The sequence below is a fragment of the Lithobates pipiens genome, unplaced genomic scaffold, assembly GCF_037356315.1.
Source record: "Lithobates pipiens isolate NorthernLeopardFrog02 unplaced genomic scaffold, aLitPip1_a1.2 Scaffold_16, whole genome shotgun sequence".
NCBI classification, from domain to species: Eukaryota; Metazoa; Chordata; class Amphibia; order Anura; family Ranidae; genus Lithobates; species Lithobates pipiens.
This window is the reverse complement of record NW_027507748.1, coordinates 259,282,916-259,308,470: the sequence shown is the minus strand read 5'-3', so window position 1 is coordinate 259,308,470 and position 25,555 is coordinate 259,282,916. Positions and strand designations below refer to the sequence as shown.

The following is a 25,555-nucleotide window of genomic DNA, read 5'->3' as shown; positions in this document are numbered from 1 at the left end:
AGCAAGTTCAGTAGCACAGCTGGTTCTTGCTGCAATTAGCATCCCAGTCCATTAAGAAACAGTTTGTGGAGATACTTAAGAGTCTGCCTGATTAGCAGGCCCAATAATGGGCTGGTGTGTCAGACGCACTGTTTCACAGTAGATGCTATAAAGGATTTTCTTTCAAGTCTCACGGCTTATGCTTGGACTAGTGCATTCTCGCAGAGTTCTATGCCTGAAAAATTGGTCAAACTTTTTCATGGTGAATGGCTATTTGAAGTCGATCTATATAAACTACATCTAAAGGATCTCTAATGGGAACATCTCTTTTTACCAGTAAAGTAGTAGTTCAAATAGTTCAGGTTTCCATTACATCAGAGGGTCATACGTCATTGAGGAAGTCCTGGCTTCCCTCACTAGTGTCAGAGGGAGCGGGGTCAGGTGACGGGCGGTCCCGCCCTCCTAATGTAAGAAACGTCAGGCGCTGGGATCCCGCCGTGTCTCCTACAGTGGAGACAGAAGGTGGATGCATGGATGGACTGCGCTGGACTGAAAATCACCCGTCGCTGGATCAGATCAGCCATCGCTGGACTCTGGAGAGATGATCATCCGTCGCTAGATAGCAAGAGAGTGGAATACCACCGCTGGAATTTTTTTTATTTATTTTTATTATAAAGGAATTTTTTTAAAAGTGTGTGTGTGTGTCTTTAACCATTTTTTACACTTTCTTTGTGAAATGGTAGGGGTACTTCTGTACCTACCCCCTTACCATTTCAAACGGGGGGGCCAGGATCTGGGGGTCCCCTTGTTAAACGGGGCTTCCAGATTCCGATAAGCCCCCTGCCCACAGACCCCCACAACCACCGGCCAGGGTTGTGGGGATGAGGCCCTTGTCCCCATCAACATGGGGACATGGTGCTTTGAGAGGTCACAGACCCCCAAAGCATCCTCCCAATATTGAGGGCATGTGGCCTGGTACGGTTCAGGAGGGGGGGTGGTGTGCTCTCGTCCCCCCTCCCCTTTTCCTGCGGCCTGCCAGGTTGCGTGCTCGGATAAAGGGTCTGTATGGATTTTTAGGGGGACCCCCACGTCAATTTTTTAATTTGACGTGGGGTTCCCCTTAATATCCATACCAGACCTGAAGGGCCTGGTAATTAAATTTGGGGGAACCCCACATTTTTTTTTTTTTTTTTTTTTTTCCTGCAGAAATTACACTTTGCAGGACAGTTCTAAGCACGGGAAACATGCGCCCCTTCACAGGCATACTATAGACACCCCCAGGTACGAAATTTAAAGGAATAATGCTTTTATTGTTTCACTTTAATCATTATTAAAATCACTGCTCCCGAAAAACCGTCCATTTTTAAAACTTTTTTTTTTTTTTTGCGTTGATCCATGTCCCCTGGGGCAGGACCCAGGTCCCCAAACACTTTTTAGGACAGTAACTTGCATATTCGCATGAAGTTCACATGAAGTTTAGGTCTGTTCGCAGGTTCTTGGTGCGAACCGAACAGGGGGGTGTTCGGCTCATCCTTATTCGCGTCCTGATTCAACAACATAGTCGACAACGTGGGTCGAGAACAAGGGATACGCTAGCAGGCGGAACAGACGCATTAGTCTTCCCATGGGATCAGTTATCACTGATCTATGCATTTCCTCCAGTTCTGCTAATTCCGCTCCTTTTCCGCAGGAACGAAAGGAGGTGATTCTGGTGGCCCCAGTGTCCCAGAAGATCTTGATTTACCGAGATCATAAAGAAGGCAGCCATTCTAGCCAGACCTTCTCGCACAGGGTCCGGTATTTCATCCTACCTTACGAACGAAAAATTTAACATGTTTAACTGTTGAATCTCACTTTTTAAAGGATCGTGGGTAATCTCCTTTGGTAGTGTCTACTTTGATTAATGCCGGGAAGCTGGGTTCCAGAACCATTCACTAGAGTCTGGAAGGCATATGTTTCTTGGTGTGGATCCAGGGGTTGGCACAGGCAGGATCCCTGATTCCTGCAAACGGGATCTGAAGTCTGCCTAGACTTCTATCTAGGACCAGATCCCGGCCGTGTGTGGGTGTTTTTTATTTTATTTTTTTATTTTTGGGCAACTCAAAAGTTTAGGGATTTGATTGGAGAAGGTATTATCCCTTATTTGGTCTATTTTATATCCCATCAGACATTCCTGGACCGGACTTTCATTATTACATATTTTCTATTTTTTTGCCACTTGGGGTCACGTAGAGACTATAGCACTTCTACTGGAGCTCCTCTAATTTTTAAGTGCTTTTTGACATCCCTGATTGTAAGGTTTACTAAAGCTGCTCTGTATACCATGATGTACTCCAAGAAATTTATTTCACAGGTAAATCAAATATCTAGCTTTTATTTAAAAACCATAGCAATTGTTTGATGTCCAGTGCATACGTTAACAAACTCAATGTAATTTTATGGTATACATGTACTTCTTTTTTTTATTTTTATTTTTTTATGGTATTTGTAGTGATAGAGGAGAGCAGAAACAATTAACTGTTGAAGATGCCTATAGATAGCACTCCATGAGGATACCAGTTTACGAGAAATTATTATATATAGCCTGTTAGTGGTCAAATGACGATCGTATGAAAAAATACTGCAAACCTATGCAATATTTAGGAACAAAAATTTATGGCAATTTTATCATGAGGTAAAATGCCAAAATAACTCGTGCAGCTTATGGACTTGGCTGGTCTGCCTGCTAATTGTTGGTCACATCTGGTTAAATTTGAATTTTATTCCTAGCCGTACTATGCTTCTGCCAGATTGGTGCAATTTGGCTCAGTGGCCTAATGTAACTGGGCCTCATGTCCAAAGAAACAAGGTTTTTGCCTGTGAATGCTTCTTTTGAGAGCTGGACCCCGGATTCCAGTACTTTTTTTTTTTTTTTTTTTTTTGCTTTAAGGCCATAGTTTACTGCCAGTGTGCTATTGCAGGTCCAGGATTGTGGGTTTCCTCAAGGATCCCCAGCTCCTGAAGGTTTAACTGAACCCACCATCAAGTGTGAAGAGTGGGTCTGTTTTACCACAGAAAACCCCGCGGCTTGAAAGGTAAGGGGAGTTTTCTAATTTATTTATTTTTTCTTACGAACTGGCTCCTTTAAAGTAAATGTTGTTCCTATGTGTCACCACTGGGGGCTGTATGGCGCACGTACCTTCTCATGCTTTTCTTGGTTGCCATATCTTCAAAGAGAGTATCAGAGTTGGCTGCTCTTTCCTGCAAAGAGCCATATTTGATTAGTCATAAGGTTAAGGTTGTATTGTGGCCTCATCCTAATTTTCTACCGAAGGTAGTGTCTGGTTTTCATTTAAACCAGGATATTGTTCTGCCTTAATTTTTTCCTCGTTCTGTGGGTGAAAAGTCACTACATTCTGTTGATGTGGTGAGAGCGGTCGAGGTCTATTTAAATGCGACTGCTCATATTCGTAACACGGATGTTTTGTTTGTGTTGCCAGACGGCCTAAGGCTAGGTTCACACCGTAGCGATGCGGGAATGCCGCGAATCCGCAGCGTTTTCCCGCATCGAATGCCTCCCGCCGGCAGTTCACACTGCCCTATGCGGACTGCTGGGAGTGTCAATGAAATCTTAATGACACCCCCAGATCAGTCCGCATATCGCAGTGCGATCTGCAAACTCGGACAGGAATCGGATCGCATGGTGTGAACACCCATGCGATCCGATTCTGCTGCGGACCAAAAAAAGGGTCCCGTGCGAGTTTGCGGCGGGTGCGATGCAAATTCAGCCATACTATCTGTATGGCTGAACTCGCATCGCTACAGAGATCGGATGTGATTTGCACTGCAGTGCGGTGCGAATCACATCCGGATCTCCCACCCGCAGCGGTGTGAACCCAGCCTAAAAGAGGACATGCAGCATTGACTTCTACCACTTTCTAAATAATTTGTCAAGTGATTGTTCAAGCTTATGGTTTAGAGGAAAATTTTTAGGGCTGCAACTAACAATTATTTTCATAATCGATTAGTTGGCCGATTATTGTTTCGATTAATCGATTAGTCGGTTAATAACCTTTAACCGGTTCCCGACCGGCGCACGCCGATGTACGTCGGCAGAATGGCAGGGGCAGGCATATTGGCGTACAGGTACGTCCAATCTTTAATGCCGCCCTGCCATTGCGAGCGCGCCGCCGGACTCTATCGCCGTGGGCATACCCGCGATCGTCTCACGGGGCGGCTGAATGGAGAAATGCCGTTTGTAAACAGCATTTCCCCATTCTGCCTAGCAACTAGTGACGCTGATCTCTGCTCCATGTGATTGGAGCAGAGATCAGTGCTCACCAAATGAAAGCCCAGCCCCCCACAGTTAGTAACACACCCCCTAGGAAGACTTAACCCCTACACTGCCACCCACTGGTTAACCCCTTCACTGCCAGTGTCATTTACACAGGAATCTGCATTTATATAGCAGTGATTGCTGTGTAAATGACCATGGTGTCAAAAATGTCCGATGTGTCTGCCATAATGTCGCAGTCACAATAAAAATCGCTGATCGCCGCCATTACTAGTAAAAAAAAAAAAAAAAAAAAAAAATAATAAAAATGTCATAAGACTATCCCCTACTTTGTAAATGCTATAACTTTTGCGCAAACCAAGCGCTTATTGCGTTTTTTTTTTTTTTTTTTTTTTTTTTTTTTTTTTTTTTTTTTTTATAGAACATGTAGAAGAATGCGTATCGGCCTAAACTGAGGGAAATTTTTTTTTTTAATATATATATTTTTGGGGGATATTTATTATAACAAAAAGTTAAAAATAATGCGTTTTTTTCAAAATTGTCGCTTTTTTTGTTTATAGCGCAAAAATAAAAACGCAGCTCTCTTTGTGGGGGAAAAAAGGACGTCAATTTTGTTTGGGAGCCACGTCGCATGACCGCACAATTGTCAGTTAAAGCGACGCAGTGCCGAATCGCAAGAAGTGGTCTGGTCTTTGACCAGCAAAATGGTCCGGGTCTGAAGTGGTTAAAAAAAAAAAAAAAAGTGGGTCAAATTGACATTCATTTTCAACCACAGTAATGGGACAATTTGGAAATAGAAAACTTCTTAGGCAAAGGAATTTTCAGACAGTGTTTGTGGTTTTTGTTCAGATATTATTCATTTTAAAAACTATGTTAAAAACAAGTGAAAATTTCAGACCAAATTCTTTCATTCAGCGAATGTACAAAGATTTTTCGTCTGAATATTCTCATCTGAAAACTGATCCGTGTGGCCAGCATAAGGCTCAGTACACACCTATGCAGTTGGCTTTTGATCTGCAGTGCTTTTTGCTGTGCGTTTTGATTTTTGCGCACGTGATTTTACTGGAATTTGCATTTTTTTTGTCTTTTTCTTTGGGCTGATTAAAAAACACAAATTGCTGCAAAAATGCATTACATGCTTTTTCTGAAGCTTCTCCATTGAAGTATATTGAACCAATAAAGCACTGTAGTGCGTTTCTGCAAAAAGCACCAATAAACCTATAGATGTGAACCAGGTCTAAGACGTTTAGTAACACAATGGGGTTAAAAAACGAAAATGAGCCATTTATAGTAGAAAAAAGCAGATAATCACTACTGTAAGGGGTTCATTTTTTTTACTGTAGAACCGTGAAAGTAATATTTACAGTAGCGATTATTTGCTTTTTGTACTATAAAGGACTAATTTTTTTTTCCCCCCCCATTATGTTACTGGCCGAATTAATCGATTATGAAAATGGTAATCGATTAATCGATTAGTTTCAGCCCTAGAAAATGTCTTTTTTTTTTTTTTTTCATATTAAAGCGCACACCACCAGGGCTGTTGGTGCTTCTTGGGCAGTGCATCACCAAGCCTCCGTGGCTCAGATCTGCAAGGTCACAACTTGGTCTTCAATCCATACATTTACCAGATTCTATCAAGTAGATGTAAAAGGTCATGAGGATATCGCCTTTGGGTGCAGTGTATTGCAGGCTGCAGTATAAGTACTCTAGTCTCTTGGTGCCCTACTTTTGTTGTCTCCCTTCCTGGCATTGCTATGGGACATCCCACAGAGTAACTAGTATGGCTCTGTGTCCCCTGATGTATGAAAAGAAAATAGGATGTTTAAAATGGATTACCTGTAAAAATCCTTTTCTTTGAAGTACATCATGGGACACAGAGGTCCCTCCCTTCTTGGTATACACATGTATTGCTTTTCTACAAAAAGGAGGTACTCCCAGTAGTGGGAGGGGTTATATAGGGAGTGAACTCTGTCTTAGGGCATGCCAGTGCCCATCACCTGAAGGTGGCCTGTAACTACTATGGCTCTGTGTCACCTGATGTACTTCAAAGAAAAGGATTTTACAGGTAAACTGTTTTTTAAAAAAGCCTATTGCCTAGAACCGGGTTCTATAAATGTTTACAGATTAGACACTTCTATTTCACTCACTACCACAGGGGGCAACAAATACCAATACTTTTGAACACATGTAGGTTATCCTCCAGAGATACAGGCATTATCTGAACCATGTATCTAAACGAACAAAACTTCCCCATAAAATCACCAGCAATGCTCAATTTGGAAGCTGAAATGGGTCTAGATATGGCTCCTGAGAATTGGTTAGATATGTTGTCAAATATGCACAAATGTACAAAAATCTATTGCAGTAAAGGAGACGCCAGATGGTACTATACACCTTCCAGACTGAATAGATTTTGCCCCTTGGGAACTGCTTTAGAGGTTGCCCCGATAGAGCACACATATTTTGGAGCTGTTCTTCTGATTACTGGGATTCACCATACCCTGCCTCCTTTTTCGCAGAACTCTGAGGCTACCACTCCCCCACCACCTCAAACTCGCCCAAACGTTATTCAGTGCAGTACACTGGGCAATAGCGCTACATTGGAACTTGTCAGAGGACCAAGTTTTAAGATGCATGGAAGCAATTTGTCTTGTGTAACGTATCCACAACACGATGGATGATATGGTATTTGAAAGGAAATGGGTCCTCCTGGTCATCATATGGCTTTTTATTTCTGGCTTGTTTTGGCATACATCCATACACAATTTACTTTTACAGCAAGAGTGCCAGTGTTACCCTACCCCCTCCCCTTCACTATGATTTTGTATTTATCCCTCTTCAATTTTCTCTTATGCCTATGTGCTAGTTCCAGGTAGCTGATATAACAGCCACGGGACATGAATAACCTTATAAATGCTGCATGTAACCATCTGTGACTTGTTTTGTGGCCCATATCGGCTTGAATATGAGATGCTGTCAGAAATTATGTGCATGGCTGTGTCGTATCTGATTGTATGCCTTTCTCTTTTGCTATGAAATAGTTTGTAAACAAAAAAAAATGTTTGTTCCAGGAAGTTCTGAAAGGCCCATATCTTGAAAAACTACCAGTTGCGCTGGGAAGATTCTCTCACTTTCTAGGGGACAGACATTGGTTTGCTGGGGACAAGGTAAATATTCTGTGGTATTTTTAGTTGCTACAACTGTTTTTTTTTTTTTTTTTTTTTTTGTAGTGATTCTTATTTTTAGAACTGTGTGTGTGTGTGTATATATATTTATATATTTATTTATTCTCCCAAGCTCACATTTGCGGACTTTCTGATGTATGATGTCCTAGATCAACACAGGATGTTGGACCCTAACTGCCTGCAAAAATATTCTAACTTGCAGGACTTCCTATCTCGGTTTGAGGTGAGACTGATCTGTAGTCACTGGATTTTCTAGTGTTGTGTTAACTGGACCATTCATTGGCCTCCAGTTTGTGGTACATCACGGGCATCTATGGGGGCGTTGCATATGTTTTGAGTCTCTGGAACCAGAAATATTGATCAAAATGTCAGTAAAGCCACAAGAGCTGAAATCAAGACTCGAGGTACATGTCCCCTTTTGTGTTTTCTAAGGCTAAACCTACCCCCACCAGTGTTCTAAGCCTATTGTACCTAGCCCTGTAAAGAGAAGATCTGTATACTTGCCTATTCTGAAGCCACTCTGGTTCAGTCACATGATCTCTCTGACAGCTTCTCTGTAGAGTAGAGGTTGCCAAAAGCGTCTTCAAATGCCTGTGAGATGACGTGACCCATAGACTTACTATGGGGTATCCTTGTCAGCTACCCCTCTACGCTGAGTTGCCACTGACTTCTGATCATGGGCCTGGACTGGAGTGCCCTCAGAATAGGTAGGTATACAGTGTCTTCTCCTTCTCCTTCTCCTCCTTCTTCTCCTTCTCCTCCTTCTTCTCCTTCTCCTCCTTCTCCTTCTCCTCCTTCTCCTCCTTCTCCTCCTTCTCCTTCTCCTCCTTCTCCTTCTCCCCCTTCTCCTTCTCCTTCTCCTCCTTCTCCTCCTTCTCCTTCTCCTCCTTCTCCTTCTCCTCCTTCTCCTTCTCCTCCTTCTCCTTCTCCTCCTTCTCCTTCTCCTCCTTCTCCTTCTCCTCCTTCTCCTTCTTCTCCTTCTCCTTCTTCTCCTCCTCCGGCAGAATAGGACTGGGAGTAGGTTTAGCCATTGTTGGACATTGACTAAGCTTCCACTTTTATTATTAAAAGTACTACCTGAACTACTTCCCACCCGTAGGACATCCATGGATGTCCTTGGGTTAAAGTAGTTATACCGGCATAATGCCTGCATCTACAGTTATCATCCCGGTATTGAATTTTTCAGCAAGTGATTTGAGTGACTAAACCGCCACCCAATCACATCTGCCGGTGGTGGAATGGGGTCCCTCCTGCTGCTGCCATCCAGTCACAGAGCCTGGGAGTGATTGCGACCAGTGGCGATGGCTACACAGAACAGAGAGGAGCTGAAACCGGGAGCGACTAGTATGTAATGCCTTTTTGGTTCCGCTTCTTTGTTTACCTGGCCGTAAGCAGCCAATCAGACTGATCTGTCTGATCGCCTGCTTTGGAGGTCAGAGGAGAGATTTGGGGTCTAATAGACCCAAGATATCTCCACAAAGAGGATCTGTCACGATCCATGCTGTCACAAGGGATGTTGTTCATAAAGTTAATCCCCAAAAAATTGTGTTTAAAAATAAATAAAAATAAAACGCTTACACGCAAATGCGAACCCATATGTATACGGTGATTGCACCACACGTGAGGTATTGTCCTGAACATCAGAGCGAGAGCAATAATTCTGGCTCCAAACCTTCTGTGTAGCTCTAAACTGGCAACCTGTAAAGGCGTTTAAAGTGTCGCCTATGGAGAATTTTAAGCACCGTAGTTTGCCACTATTCCACGGGCAGATGCAGTTTTAAACCATGTCTTGGGTATCTACTCGGCATATCATCATATTTCACATTATACAAAAAGGAGAAATATTTAGTTTTGTGGGGGGGGGGGGGGGGGGGGGGTTTGAAGTGCAACTTTTTTTTGTAAGAAAAATACATTTGAAAACCGTGCAAATACCTTGTATTGTATTTCCTGCATTGTTTGGACTTTTCTGTAGTGGTTATCAAAGTAGAACCCCTCAGCTGTCTATACTGTACAGTTGTTGTTTTTTTGTAGGACAGTGAAGGCCGGAATAGAATGCCTTTATGTAAATTACTGGAGCCTGGAGATGAATACAGATGCAACTGGTAGGAATGTCACTGGCTCCGTGGCAAAAGCAAAACTTACTGTATCAATACAGTACTGTACAAAGGTCTAAGCCAGGTGTGAAAAAATGCTGTAAATTGGGAATGCTTTCAGAAATAGAAGTGTTATTAGTTAATTCAATATTTATTTCATTCGTTGACACACAGCACTCTAATCTTGACCTTGGGGTTATATCGCCACCTTTAGGAGAGTACTAGGCAGAATACATAAACACAGCACCACCAGGGGCGGTCCTACTGGCTATAACTCCTCACTCTGCTTCCAGCAGCTCAGTTTTTATTTTATTTTTATTTTTTTTTCCTGCCTAGTCTAGAAGGACCTGGCTCCCTGTGGGGGACCCAATGGTCCTTGGAATTTTTTCGTTTTTGGTTCCTGTGATCTACAATCAACAGCCGGGCTGGGTGACAGGCTGGATAATATAGATCCTGGTAGTCTCTCCAGCCTGGCCATCGAGCATGTGCTGACCTTAGCTACACGCTAGGTCAGCCACGACATGCTCCGTTCTGGTCCAGGGGCGGCTCGTAAGCTATATGCTCTGGGGCACACATATGACCGGGCTACTGCTGTCCGAGTCAGTGTGCTGTGGCCGACAGCCACCCCCGTACTGCTCGGGTGATGGGTCTGTCTATGGAGTGTGTCCCGCAGTCCCAACAGGAGGGGTAAGTATGGTTCCACCTGTTTCAGCAAGATGGAGAAGCTGTTCATTCCCTAGGGGGTCTCCCTCTCCGTCTCCCTTCTACGGGCCGCTGTGTGACATGGGGGTGCGGTGCATGTACCTGGCCAGGGGTCCTCTCGGGGCTGCGCTGGGCGGTTGGTAGTCCGCTCTTTTTTTTTTTTTTGTGCCAATTTGAGTGTCTGTGTGCTGCCATGTGGGGAGACTGACCGACACGGGAACCATGGCCATTTTCCCCAGCGTTTTCAGATGTTTTTGCTGAGGCAGCCATTTTCTGGTAGCCTCGGGTCAGTTGTGTTCTAGTGCTGGACAGCTGATTTAGACTTTTTTACAGTGCAAAAAGGACACAGGACACCTGGGTCAGGGTGGTGAGTCTCTGATTCAGACTCGGGTCCCACTGTGGCAGGCGGCGCCTGTTCTGATGTTTCAGAGTATGCGGACCAGGACCATTCGGACAGTGGGGAGGAGGACGCTGCGTCCGTGTCGGCACAGGAAAAAGCGCTAGTAGGAGCACTTATTACAGCGGTGGGTGATACCTTAGACAGTGGATACAGCAGGTGCATCTGCAGGGGTGCAGGCCCCTTTTAGGTCCAAAAAGCTGGCCCACACTGCTAAGGTGTTTCCTTATTAAACTTATTTTGAGAAGTTAATTTACAAGGGGTGGGGAAGCACGCAGGGAGGCGAATGGCGTTACCCCTTTGAGGAAAGTTTCCTGAAAAAATGGACATCTCCTCTGGTTGTTGACTCTGAAACCCCCCCCGGTATCCAGGTTAAATAAGGTGACCACCCCTCTTTCAAGGACCCTGCCGACAGAAGGGCCGAGGTGGTTGCCCGGTCCATATTTACGGTGGTCAGTGTTAGCCAAGGCCCTGGTGTCACAAACGCTTACTGAATGGGCTAAGTTGTTGCACCGCGAGTTGGGGAAGGAAGAGGTTTCACCATTCTGCATGGAACTGGCAGACTAGTTAGTGCACGGCCTTAAGTATGTCTGTGATATGGCCCCTTTGCTTTCTAGAGCCTCAGTATCAGCGGTGGTGCTGTTCCGCTTGATTTGGCTTAAATGCTGGTCTACGGACCAGGCATCTACGAAAGCGTTGGCAGATTTGCCCTTCCAATGTGAGAGGCTATTTGGAGCTTTGCTGGATGACATTATTAAGAATGTTACTGGGGGAAAGAGTACTTTGCTCCCACAGTCCAGAAAGGGTAAGGAGCCACGCAATAGGCAGGGGCCCGTTTTTGTCTTATTTTTTTTCCTGCCCAGAAGCGGCTTTTTCTCTGGTCGTCTGTCCAGGACAGCACTAGAGATAAGCTCCACCTCCAGAGGCAGGAAACTCAATACAAATCTTTAAAGGATGGCTTCGGTCCTTTCCCCTTCAGTCTTTTGTGTTTCCTCCACCGGAGGAGGAGGCTGGATTGGAGCTCTCCTTCCCCTGAAATTGGGAGAGCCCGTGAGAGACGGAAGGAGGTCTATGTACCTGGCGCAGGATGATGGACATCTGCTTCCACCCCAGAGGAGGGTGACTAATCCGGGGAAGAGGAATTCGTTTCTCTGGATGGCCTAAGTGAAGCGGCATCATCCAGAGATATTCCGATTCAAGGGACAAGCTCTCCCAGATACAGGCTCTTACTCGAGGAGGTTGATGCCTTATTGGGGGTTATTTATGAGACGCTTGAAATTAAAGTGGAGCAGGTCTCTGTCCTTGCATGACCAGATGTATCAAACCCTGAAGGAAGATTCATCCAGGGTTTTTCCGGTTCACAGCACACTGGTGGACTCTATTAGAGTAGGTGGAACCAGAGAAACTTTTTTTTTTTTTCCTAAAAAATATGAAGAGGAGATTTCCCTTCGGTGAGCATCCCACCTGCGCCTGGAACAAAGTACCTATGGTGGACACAGCCTTCTAGTGAGCAAATCAATGGACCTCGCCTTTGAGGACATGGGTGTCCTCAAGGAACCCATGGACAAAAGGATGGAGGTGCTGTTAAAAAGGTTGTGGGAAGGGGCAGAGCTGGCGCACGAGGAATATGGCAGCGTGAAGCCACAGCTCCTCACCATATAGACCCAGCGGAGCCATACATTGCGGCATAGGGCACAATCGAGCAGCGATTTATAATGGCAGAGACCCCGGACCAGTGGCGGATCATGTCTAGGAGGAGGGAGAGGAACCCGCCTAGTAAGATGACAGACTTTTACCCGCATGCAGTCAGCACACGAGGCCAAGTGGGCGACCGCCGCAGCAGTAAACGGGAGATCAGCGGAGGAGGCAGGAGGGGAAGAGTAAGGGGGACGCTACTGACAGGCAGGCAGTGGGATCTGCATCATATGTTCCCTCTTCCCAGTCCTCCTCCAGCACTAACAGCCCCGTGAAAACTAAGCAGAAGCTGATGCTATAGATGGACAATGACAATGCAGATGGGGATACAGGCATGCACTCAAATGACACCCTGGAATTTCAGGACGCCATAGCAGCATTCCCCACAAATAACCAGCCTGTGATGGATTCCACCTTGAAAGAAATGTTGGTGTCACTCAGAAGTGCAATACACACAGACCTGCTGCAGCTGATGCAGAACTGTAAAGCTGAAGTAGCGGAAGTGAGTGACAGTGAGCCACATTGAGGGGAAAATGGGAGAGATAACGACCACTTTTAACAGCATGGTAGACGCACGATGATGACATAGCTTGGCTCAAGTCAAAGGTTGCGGACATCGAGGACCATTCCAGAAGGCACAATGTTAACATCAGAGGGATCCCCGAAACGGTCAAGCCCCAAGAGTTAATGGCATTCTTAACAAACATATTGAAGGAAGTGCTCCCTGACCTTCCCCTGGAAGAATTGGCTATAGACCGTATCCACAGGCTTCCAAAACCACGTCATACCCTGGCAAAGCTCCCAAGGGATACTATTGCTAGAATCCATTACTACAGGGTGAAGGAAAAAATGATGTATGCTGTGCGGCGGGCGGATCGACTCCCTGAGAGTACTCGGGGGCTCTCCTTTTTTGCCAATTTATCTGCTCATACTATGCAAAGAAGGCGAAACCTAGTGACAATCACGAAACCACTAAGAAATCACAATATTCCATATTATTGGAACTATCCCGCAACATTAATTGTAATGAGAGAGGAGAAGGAGTTCCATATCTCCACAATGGAGGAAGGTTTACAATTATTGAGGAATTGGGGGTATTGCCCAAAATCAGGAGGAGGCAGTGGATACCATGCAGAACTCGCCCAATTGTTCCGAGGCTTGAGAAACGTATGTTTTAGACATGGTGCCCTACCAAGCAGACGTACCCAGTTACGATGCTCCGGAGGGATCTCCTGGCATCCAATGACTTTACAACCCCATAAGTTAGCAGGAAGTGTCCCTGCTCAGATTTCTAGGAATCGTAATTTTTTTTTGTCCAAGCGCAGTGTTTGCGTGAAGTTGAGCTACTTAATATCGTTCTGGTTTTACTATCGAAGCTATAGTCGCTCTTAGGAGCGATACTGGACTTATTGTGTTTTTTTTTTTTTTTACTTTACACGTTTCGTTTCATTATAGTGCTCCTTTCCTGGTCATCGGCGACATATCTCATTAGAGTGTCGAAGTGCAAGCCTCGTTTTCTTCATTGCTCCTGACAATTGGGTGGAGCTAAGAAATATTCTCACCTAGGTCATAGAGATCTATCCTTCTGAGGGGACATCGATCCATTTGGAATCCACCACTGGGGTAAGCGGGGTCTCCTCTTTTTATTTGCATTTTGATGACATTTACATACCGTATATACTCGAGTATAGGCCGACCCGAATATAAGCCGAGGCCCCCAATTTACCCCCAAAAAAACTGGCAAACTTATTGACTCGTGTATAAGCCGAGGGTGAGACATGCCTGTCCATCCCTGTGTGTCCGTCCGTCCCTGTGTGTCCGTCCATCCCTGTGTGTCCGTCCATCCATCCCTGTGTGTGTCCATCCATCCATCCATCCCTGTGTGTGTGTGTCTCCATCCATCCATCCATCCATCCCTGTGTGTGTGTGTGTGTCTCCATCCATCCATCCATCCATCCCTGTGTGTGTGTGTGTCTCCATCCATCCATCCATCCATCCCTGTGTGTGTGTGTCTCCATCCATCCATCCATCCCTGTGTGTGTGTGTGTATCCATCCATCCATGTGTGTGTGTGTGTGTGTGTGTGTGTGTGTGTGTGTGTGTGTGTCCAGCCTACCTGTGTCCCGAGCCTTTGTCCCGAGCCTCCGTCCCGTGTCGTGCCTTGCCTTCGTCCCGTCCCGTCCCGTCCCGTGCCGTGCCGTGCCTTGCCTTGCCTCCGTCCCGTGCCCTCTTCGTCGGCGGCCATTGTAAAATTCAAAAGCCGCGCCTCCTCCTTCGCCTGTGATAGGCGGAACACTGAATTTCCCAGCAGCCTGTGTTCCGCCTATCACAGACGTCGTATCATCCTCGTCCGTAGTACGAGGATGATACGACGTCCGTGATAGGCGGAACACAGGCTGCTGGGAAATTCAGTGTTCCGCCTATCACAGGCGAAGGCGGAGCCGGAGGCGCGGCTTTTGAATCAGAATGGCCGCTGTCTGTCTGCTCGACACGCTGATCGAGCGGGCAGACAGCGATGACTCGAGTATAAGCCGAGGGGGGCACTTTCAGCCTCAAAAAAGAGGCTGAAAATCTCGGCTTATACTCGAGTATATACGGTACGCATTATTTCAGAGACCGTAGTTGCCCAACAAAATGGCCTTCAAAATTTAGTCTGTTAATGGTCTGAACTGCCCTAAAAAAAAGACATATGTTATGGAAAGAGGTTCATAATCTAAAGTGCGACCTATTTTGCATCCAGGAGACTCGCTTGCAAATGCGGCTAAGATACAGAGGAGTTGCTATCCTGATTAAAAACACATAGGCGTTTAAACACATAGCTAGCTACCTGGATGTGAATGGGCGGTATATCATATTAGTGTGCAAACTCAATCAAGTGGTATACACCCATATATGTGCTGAACACGAGGCAGATTCGTTTTATGAACCAACTATGGAGGAAAATACAGAAGCACAAGTCAGGCCACATTATTATCTGTGGCGATAAGAACGCAATACATGACAAACAGATGGACGTGTCCTCGGTGCCTCAAAAGGGCAGCAGACCAGATCTAACTCATTTTACAAGATCTACTGGTCTTTATGATGTGTGGAGATGCCACCATTCAATGGAGAGGGATTATTCTTTTTCACGAGTACACCTTACCTACTCAAGGATAGACATGTTCTTACTGGACAAATTTTTGTTAAAACATATTTCTGATTCAGACATTGGAAATATTACTTGGACGGATCACGCTCCGGTGTCTATCAGTGGGCAACAATACATTTTCATCACGAGCGAACAGATGGAAAATAGATTGTTTCCTGTTTGAAAATGCGGAGGAAGCAAGGGCATTACAGGGAAATATCCAGGACTATTTTGCTATCGATGATAATCAGGAAGTAGATCCATTCATTCTTTGGAACGCCCGTAAGGCGTTTGTTAGGGGTCTAGCAATTAAGAGGTGTGCTATATTGGGGAGAAGGAGGAGGCGGCGCATGGATGACCTATTGAAGGAAATTGAAAATTTAGAAACTCTGAATAAAAACAACCCTACAGTAGCTGCCAGTTCTAAATTAGCGGAAGCCAGACACTCCCTAACTGACACAACACTCACGCAACCTACCCAAATTGAAAGCTGAATTCTACACACATGGCAATAAAGCTGGAAAACTTATGGCCAACCAATTGAAGGATAGAGCATTTAAGCAAAAAAATATCACACATTTCACCCCTTTACACACTCCAAGCTGACAAACCCAAAGGACATAGCCGACGCGTTCAGCAGTTACTATTCTAGCCTGTATAATCTGGGGTCGGATGCGGGCTCTCCTCAACCTACTCCAGAACTGATAGACCAATTCCTACACAACATTTCCATCCCTAAATTAGACTTAGAAGACACAGGCTTAATGCTCAGTTTTCACTTCCCGAATGTGAGAAAACAATTTCTAGCCTACTGAAAAATAAAGCACCGGGCCCGGATGGTTACTCCTCGGAGTACTATAAGAGATACTCGGATATTTTAGCCCCAATTCTGCAAAGGGTGGTATAGTGCTGCTGCCTCCTCGTCTTCCTTTCCACCAGAGATGCTTGAAGCAACTGTGATTACGTTGCCTAAACCTGGGAAGGAGCCAGATAAGGCTCAAACTTTTAGACCAAGATCACTATTAAATGTTGATATAAAGGTATTTGCTACGTTGTTGGCGAATAGAATAGCAGGAATATTACCAAGGCTGATTCAGCCGGCCTAGGTGGGGTTTGTGGCGGGTAGGCAGGCCACGGATTCTACAAGAAGGATTTTTAAATTTGATTCATTCGGCGTCCCAGGGCAGGGGGCCTTCGGTCCTCCTGTCCCTGGATGCCGAAAAAGCTTTTGATAGAATACAGTGGGGCTACTTGAAGGCTGTCCTTTCGAGGTTTGGATTTGATGGTAGTATCCTCTCCACCATATTGGCCTTATACACGGCTCCATCCGCACATGTTTTCATGGAGGGCTTGTTCTCAGAAGTTTGTCATTACTAACGGAACGAGACAAGGGTGTCCACTCTCTCTCCCCTGACCTTTACCCTAATGGAGCCACTGGCGGAGAGGATCGGATCCAATCCCCTTATTAGGAAGATCCGGATAGGACCAGAGGAGCATACAATAAGGTTGTTTGCGGGTGACGTTATGTCACTGGAGGACCCACTCCGATCACTAGTGGAGGTACATAAGGTATTGGAAGAATTTAATGCGGTGTCCTTTTACAAAATTAATGCCACCAAATCTAGTATTCTGGGGATCTCGTGGGACAAGATCTGAGGGGGCAGATTGAATCTATCCTCCCATATGTGTGGGCGGAGGATTCGATTCAGTACCTGGGAGTGGTGATGACAGATTCAGTCTCGCAACTCTATAGGTGTAATTTTGAACCAGTGCTATCAAACTTTGAAAAGGAGATGAGTAGACTCAAAAATTGTTATCTGACGTGGTCGGGTAGACTGGCTGCGTACAAGATGTTTCTACTCCTTAAACTGTTATATTTATACAGGGCCTTGCCTATACAGCTCCCAATATCCTTTTTCAAGAATATGCAGTGTTCCTTATCTAAATTCCTATGGGAAGGGAAGAGGGCGAGATGCGCCCATTCCCTTCTCATTAAACATAGATTAGCTGGGGGCATGGGAGTCCCGGACTTGAGAGATTACCATATAGCGGCAATACTAGACCAGCTTAAACACTGGTTCCATTCCCCAGAGGTGACTCACTGGCGCAGCATAGAGCAAGCACAAGTCGAACAGGGAGACCTTATTGACCTACTTCTATAACAAACGATAGCCGACCCCGTACAATCGACACAGCCCCCGACCATAAGTGCAACATTGCAGGTTTGGAAATTTTTTCCTTCAGCATAAAAGTACAGCGGGAATATATAAGCAAGTCCCTATTCCGTTGTCTGCTCTTTCGTTTCTTCCCCTGATTTGAAACTGACACACTGGGGGAATTATGTAATAAACTATATACACGACTTGTATGACCGTGGGAAGATGAAAACATTTGCACAATTACTGACCACACACTCTCTACCGGTTAACGAATTTATGACTTGCGCCAGGGTCTCTAGTATTCTGGCAAATAAAAACGTGTGCTATGTAGAATTATCAGAGAAGATGTGGGAACTGTGGCAACCCTCACTCAAACTTAAAGGCATATCAGTTGTCTACAATGACCTTCAAGACAAAAGAGGTTTCCAAATTTCTACGCAGCAGCTTAAATGGGGAGCTGACCTAAAGGTTACTATTTCAAGGGATCAGTGGTCACAGGCGATTAAAAGTACTTGCACTCATACGAAATGTTCTAACTTTAGAGAAGCTGCCCAGAAGATACAACAGAGATGGTACAAGACTCCATATACTTTGGCGAAATTCAAAGGCAACACCTCCAACCTTTGTTGGAGAAGATGTGGTCAGGTGGGCAACCTGACGCGCATGTTGTGGTATTGCCCATCTCTGCGTAGCTTTTGGGCGGCAATTGCAAGAGTAATAGCGAGAATTACTGGTATCTTGAATCCTCTTAAAGCAGAGCAGGCCCTTCTGAGCGTAGACATGGATATATATCCTCCAATTTGCCGGACCGTAGCACTACATGTTTTGTATGCAGCCCGGTTAGTGCTTGCACGGCATTGGAAATCCGACGTTTCTCCAGCGGGATGGGAGGCACTACAGTTGGTAAATGACTCCTACATTTATGAAAAACATATGGCAACTAAAGAAGGTTCTCTACAGTGATTCATGAAAGGTTGGGATTTATGGACTAGGGTCTGGAGGAAATAGGCCACGGTTTAAGCAAGGGATCAGTATGGCATTCCTTAAAATTGTTAGTAGAATTGCCCACCGGGGTCCCCTATGTATGTTTGGTTGGATAAAGCTGAATTGTATGCTCTTTAAAATCTGGTAAAATATATATATAATATTTCATGGTTGGTCAGGTTCTAGATAGTGTTGACGATATCAGGAAAGGAGTCTGCGTACTCTTTTACACTTCTTCTTTTTTTTTTTTTTTTTTTTTTTTTTTTTTTGTCTTGTTTTACTTTACAGTAATTGTAACATTTATATACTGGAAACTTAATAAAAAATATTTTCAAAAAAAGGTTGTGGGAAGTAACTATGACCAATTTAAAACCTGCAATGGCCACAACAATAGTGGCTCGCAATCTGGAGGTCTGGCTGGAACAATTGCAAGGGCATTTGGAAGGTGGGACCTCTAGGAAGGAAATCTTGGATTCCCTTCCTATGCTGCACAAAGCAGCAGGCTACATGGCAGATGCAAAAAACAAATGGAGAGGCGCCTCTGGGTGCAATAGTTTTTATACAAAGAATTTAATAAGCATCAATATATGCACTCACATGTAGAAGTAGGTAAACAGGCATGGTATGCAATTCTCGAGTGACGTTTTCTCCAACACTGTGTTCAGTCCATCTATCCAGGCTGATCACTTCCGTATGATAAGGCCGGCTTCGGAAGGTGCAGGATACAGGTGGCTCAAGGGGATGTCGTCATCGGCAGTGAACGCATTTCATCTGTGTCCATAGTCTGACCAGTCCTTGGTTTTGTAGTAAGTGTCCTTACAAATGCAACTACTTTGTATCCAAAGTCGGGGAATAAGCAGCCATGCTCCTGGTTGCCTCCTCACATGGAGACACACGGAGATGCGCTTTCCCAGAGGTGGATTTGTTCGCCAGGAGAACTAACACCCAGGTTCCAGTGTACTTCTCACTAGAGAGGAAAGCAGGGACAAAGGGGATAGATGCCTTTGCACAAAGTTGGGCGTTTTGCACTTGCTACGCCTTTCCCCCATTCAAACTGATTCCTCTAGTCGGACCATAATATTTGTGGTTCCATATTCGCCAAAGAGAACGTGGTTCTCAATGCTGCTAGGCCTGACAGAAGAGCCTCCCCTCATTCTGCCCGAGAGGAAGATCTGCTGTCCCAGGGCCCAGTTCTGTTGCCAGAAATAGACCCTGAAATTATCGGCCTGGTGTCTGAGGAGAGTCTTGGGGGCTCTCGGGGTGATAAAAACACTTCTTTCCAGTAGAAAGAAGGTAACCCAAGCAATTTGTTAACTTTTGGAAGGTTTTTTTGTTCACGGTTACACTAAAAGTGTCTAAGTATCCCAGCAGTCTTAGAGTTCTTACAAGACGGTGTGGATAAAGGACTGGCCATTAGTACTTCGAAGGTACAAGTTCCGGCCCTGTCTGTTTCTAGAGCAACCCCTGCCTAACCTGGTTCTTTAAGGGGTTAGCCAGAATTAAACTTGTTCGTTTTTAAATTTTACCCAAATGGGACCTGTCAATTGTGCTACAGGGATGGGTAAAATGGTCACAGAAAGAAGATCCCTCCTTAATATGGATCATGCTCAAAACAGTGTTCCTAGTGGCTATTTCCACAGCTAGACGCATTAGCGAGCTTTAGGCACTTTCTATAAAAGAGCAGTTTTTACAAACTTTTGAAGACAGGCTGGTGCTACGCACAGACCCAGGATTTTTGCCCAAGGTAGTGTCAAAATTCCATAGAACACAAATTATTTTGCCTTTGTTCTGTGGGATCCCCACCAATCCCAGGGAAGTAGAATTCCACCAACTGGATGTTTAGAGCCTATGTCTTATAGTATCTGGAGATGTTGGAAAGCATTAGAAAATCAAAATGCACTATTTATTTTACATGAGGGTAAAAAAATTAGGGTTTCAAGATGGATCAAACTAGGCTATTGTGAAAGCTTCCAAAATTATATATCCTTTTTTCCCCCATGGCTCACTCCACATGGGTACTATCGACCTCTTGGGCAGAGCGAGCTGGAGCGATACCAGAACAAACTTGTCAAGCAGCAACATGGTCAAAGTACTCGACGTTCATGAGGCACTATAGATTGGAACTTATCTCAGAGCAAGACCAGGCGTCTGGGAGAAAAGTCCTTCAAGCGGTAGTCGTTGCCCTGCCCCCCCCAAAATCTGGTAAGTTCTCGTTGATCCTCTCTAGTGCTGTCCTGGACAGACGACTAGAGAAAATTGGAGTTGGACTTACCTGTAACTCTGTTTCTAGGAGTCGTCCAGGACAGCAGGGATTCCTCCCTATATGCTGTTCTAATGTCGGACAAGTGTTTTTGTTACAGAAGCCGTTATGGGGAAGTTCTCGGTTACAAGACTGAAGGGGAAAGGGCGTAAGCCGCCCTTTAAAGATTTTTATTGTGTTTCCTGACTCTGGAGGCGGAGCCTATCTCTCCTAGTGCTGTCCTGGACGACTCCTAGAAACGGAGTTACCGTTAAGTCTAACTCTAGTTTTTGTCCGCCCGGGTCAGCAGGTAATCACTCCCAGTCTGATAAGGTGCCTGCTGAGGGTCAAAAGCGGCCCTGGTTTTGCAAGCTGAACAAACCTGCACGCAAATCTGTTGCCACATGAAGGCTTGGAGGGTCGCCTTCGGGAGTTTGCAGTCCGACGGACCTCTTCCCTTTTCGACCAGTGGGTCCGCAAACTGGTTTCATTAGTTTCTGCCAAACAGATTATTTCCCTCCAACCTTCATCTTCCGGCTTATCAGGAGGCCCTGTTTGGGGCAGTACAGGACCTACTGCTTGGGAGGGGGGGGGGGCTTGGGGGTTTGGGTGATTAGTGCCTGTCCCGACATTGGAAAGGTTTCAGGGATTCTACTCAAATCTGTAGTCCCAAAGAAGGAAGGGGTCCGTCTGGTCCTGGATCTCAAGGCCCTCAATTGTTTCACAAAAAGGTTCAGGATGGAATCGGTTCGTTCTGTGGTAGCTGCACTACAAGGGGATTTCTTGGCATCTTTGGACATCAAGGACGTCATGTCCCCATATGCATCAGACACCAGAAGTTTCTGCGATTCGCGGTCGGGTCTTCACCAAGGTGCTGGCCCCAATTCTGGTGTTGCTAAGGCAACGAGGGACCGCAATCATGGGCTATCTGGACGACCTCCTGAGAGCAGCTTCTGCCTCAGAATTAAGGGAGGATGTAGCGATCACCATGCAGACTCTCCAGGAGTTTGGTTGAGTGTTGAACCTCCCAGAGGTCGGTGTTGGTACCGACTCATCGCCTGGAGTACTGGGGGTGTGGGGAGAGAACAGTTTGGGGCATCCAGTCGGCCCAGGGTCACTGGACACAGGAAGAATCCTGCCTGCAGATCAATGTGCTGGGGCTTTGGGTGATCAGGCGATGCCTCTCCACGTGGTTGCAGGGGCATCCAGCCAGGAGATCCAGTCCGACAACGCCACGGCGGTGGCATATGTCAATCATCAAGGAGGGACAAGGAGCTTGGCTGCAGCGCTGGAGGTCTCTCACATCCTACAGTGGGCAGAGCGGCGCGTGTGGCACTGTCGGCTTTATACATTCCAGGCATAGAAAACTGGCAGGCGGACTACCTCAGTCAGTTGCTGGACTAGGGGGAATAGTCGCTGCATCCGGACGTGTTTTGGCTCATTTGCCTAAGGTGGAGCATGCTGGATTTGGATCTCTTAGCCTTTCGGCTCAATCGGAAGGTACAGAGGTTTTGGCCAGGTCAAAAGATGCTTGGGCGGACGTGTCAGATGCATTGGTGGCTCCATGGGGGCATTAGCGGCTGATTTATGCCTTTCCCCTGCTCAGGCTCCTCCCTCGTTTGCTACGCAGAGTGGAGGCTGAGGGGATTGCAGTGATTCTGGTTGCTCCAGATTGGCATCGATGTCCTTGGTGCGCCTATATAATAGTACGAATGGTTGCGGATGCTCCTTAGCTGCTGCTGATGCGGGAGGACCTGCTGTCGCAAGGTTCCGATACTTCATCCTGGTTTACCGTCGCTGGTTTTAACAGCATGGCTGTTGAAAGCCAGGTGTTGAACGAGGACTGTCGGCTTCGGTAATTTCCACTATGCTGAGGGCGCTTAAGTTGTCTTCCCAGAAGATTTATTGCATGTGGAAGGCCGGCGTCTCCATGTGTGAGGAGATGGGGTGTCGTCCACATACATATTCAGTTTTCAGGATCCTGCAGTTCTTGGAACGAGGAGTGGATCAGAAACTTGCATTGAGCTCCATTAAGGGGCAGGTATCTGCTTTTGGCTGTCTTTTTTTTTTTTGTTCCCTCAGCAACAGTTGGCAACTCACTCATTGGTGCGTATGTTTGTTCAGGGGGTTGGGCATGTGGCTTCTCCGGTACGACCACCACTGCCCCCGTGGGATTTGAATCTGGTGCTCTCTGTGCTTCAGAAACCGCTGTTTTTAAAACATTAGGGGGATACCCTTTTTGACACTCTCTCTCAGAAAGTAGTGTTTCTAGTGGCTATTACATCTGCAAGGCGGGTTTCTGAGTTGGGGGGGGGGGGGGGGCCTTGGCACGAAAGTCTCCCTACTTGGCACTTCACAAGGATAAGGCGGTGCTACGTCCACAGCCTTTTTTTACAAAGGTTGTTTCGGCTTTTCATGTAAATGAGAACATTGTGCGCCCATCTTTGTCCTAGGCCGTCGAATCCCAAGAAGGTTGCTTTACATTGTTTGGAAGTGGTCTGAGCTCTGCTGGTGTATCTGTCTGCTACGGCTCCTTTCCGGTGGTCGGACTCTGTATTGGTGGCTGGTCCGAAGAAGGGCCTGGCAGGCTTGTCGGCCACCATTTCTCGGATCAAACAGTTCGTGGTTCAGGCTTATGCTATAAGGGGGAGGGCGCCCCCCCCTACCAGGGCAACTGGTGCCTCTTGGGCTTTCCAATATCAAGCATTTGTTTCCTAGGTGTGTAAGGAGGCGACCTGGTCGTCCGTTCACACTTTCACCAAATTTTACAAAGTTGATGTGGGCGCATCTTTTGAATGCGTGCTTCAGCTGCAAGGTTTTGCAGGTGGCTGTTTGAGGTTGGGACTCCTCTGAGGAGTTTTGTTATGGGTGTAGTTTATTTTCTTTCTGTTCCCACCCCTCATTTTTGACACTGCTTGGGGACGTCCCTAAGGACAAGATTAAAATGCTGTGTCCATCAATGAACGAAAGAAAAAAATAGGATTTTTGTACTCGCGGTAAAATTCTTCTCTGATCAATGACTGACACAGCACTTTAATCTTGACCTTCTGGTTACATCACCACCTTTAAGCAAGGACTAAGCAGAACACGCACGCGCGCGCGCACGCGCAGTCCTACTGGCTATAACCCCTCACTCTGCTTCCAGCAGCTCAGTTCGTCAAAAAGCAGTAAAAACATAAAATAGGAGTGGTGGGTGCTGTGTCTGTCAATGACTAAGCAAAACACGCGCACGCGCACGCGCAGTCCTACTGACTATAACCCCTCACTCTGCTTCCAGCAGCTCAGTTCGTCAAAAAGCAGTAAAAACATAAAATAGGAGTGGTGGGTGCTGTGTCTGTCAATGATTAAGCAGAACACACATACACACACGCACGCGCAGTCCTACTGGCTATAACCCCTCACTCTGCTTCCAGCAGCTCAGTTCGTCAAAAAGCAGTAAAAACATAAAATAGGAGTGGTGGGTGCTGTGTCTGTCAACGAACAGAGCAAAGGGTTTTACTGCGATTCCAAAAATCCTATTTTTTATAAATTAAAAAAAGTAAATGAACAGAAGAAAAATCCAAATCAAATCCATATTTTGGTGTTCAAATCAGAATCCATTCTTTTAGAGAACACTTGCACACAGTTTTTTTAAGGAACTCGGCTGGTAGCTTCTTCTAAACATCTTGGAGAACTATCCACAGATCTGGTTGGCTGCCTAAAATTTGTCTGTCTTTACATGTAATCTCATGCTCTATGATGTCAAGGCTCTGTGGGAGCCAAACTATCACTTCCAGGACTCCTCGCTCTTCTTTAAACTAAAGAGTTCTTCATGACATTGGCTGCAAGTGTTGGTTCCTTGTCCTGCTGCAGAATAAATTTGGGGCCAAGCACACGCCTCCCTGATAGTATGGCACCATGGATAAATAGCTTCCTGTATTTTTCACCATTGAGATCATCCTGATTTGCAGGGTGGTCACCATTGATCCCGATTTGCAAAAATGCAGCCCCAAACTTGTAAGGAACCTCCACCATGCATCTGCTGCCATTTTTTTGCTCCCCATTTCTTATGTTTTCGTGCGTAGGACATGGAAACAAGACTAAGGGATTCAAGAATGCATGAAAACATAGGAATTGGGGTGCAGGAAATGGCAGAAGGTGCTCTGGACCAATGAGTCAAATTTTGGAATATTGGCTGTAGCAAAAACTGTCCCAACCATGACACTGCCTGCTTGGAGTTTGCATGTTCTCCCTCTATCTGCGTGGGTTTCCTCCGGGTACTCCGGTTTCCTCCCACACTCCAAAGACATACAGTTAGGTTAATTGGCGTCTGTCCAAAATTGGCCCTAGTGTGTGAATGGGGACCTTGGATTGTGGCCTCTTTGAGGTTAGGGACCGATGTGAGTGTGCAATGCACAGGTATAGGGACAATTATAGACACTCACTCAGGTTGAACTGGATGGACTGGTGTCTTTTATTCAACCTTACTATGTAAAAAGGCAGTTTGTTCATAAAGAGCTCAAGAGCAGTACAATGATTAGTGTCTGCAGGCAACCGCAAAGCATTGTGGAGGTTCCTTGCAAGTTTGGAGCTGCATGTCTCCAAATAGTTGGAAATTTGATCAGGATCAATGGTGTTCTCAATGCTGAGAAATACAGGTGGATACTTATTCATCAAGCCATATTATCAGGAAGGCATGTAATTGCCCCAAATTTATTTTGCAGCAGGACAGCGACTCCAA

At 45.7% G+C, this 25,555-nt stretch overlaps 1 protein-coding gene across 1 annotated transcript in view; it reads left to right on the top strand.

Moving 5' to 3' along the window:
• The window catches only part of LOC143982516 (glutathione S-transferase Mu 5-like), an 83,023-nt gene that overhangs the window by 51,915 nt on the left and 5,553 nt on the right, over positions 1–25,555 (top strand). The window contains exons 6-7 of the mRNA XM_077481330.1: positions 7,324–7,419; positions 7,550–7,660. Of these exons, the coding sequence (XP_077337456.1) occupies positions 7,324–7,419; positions 7,550–7,660 (207 nt within the window). The remainder of the gene's footprint in view (positions 1–7,323; positions 7,420–7,549; positions 7,661–25,555) is intronic.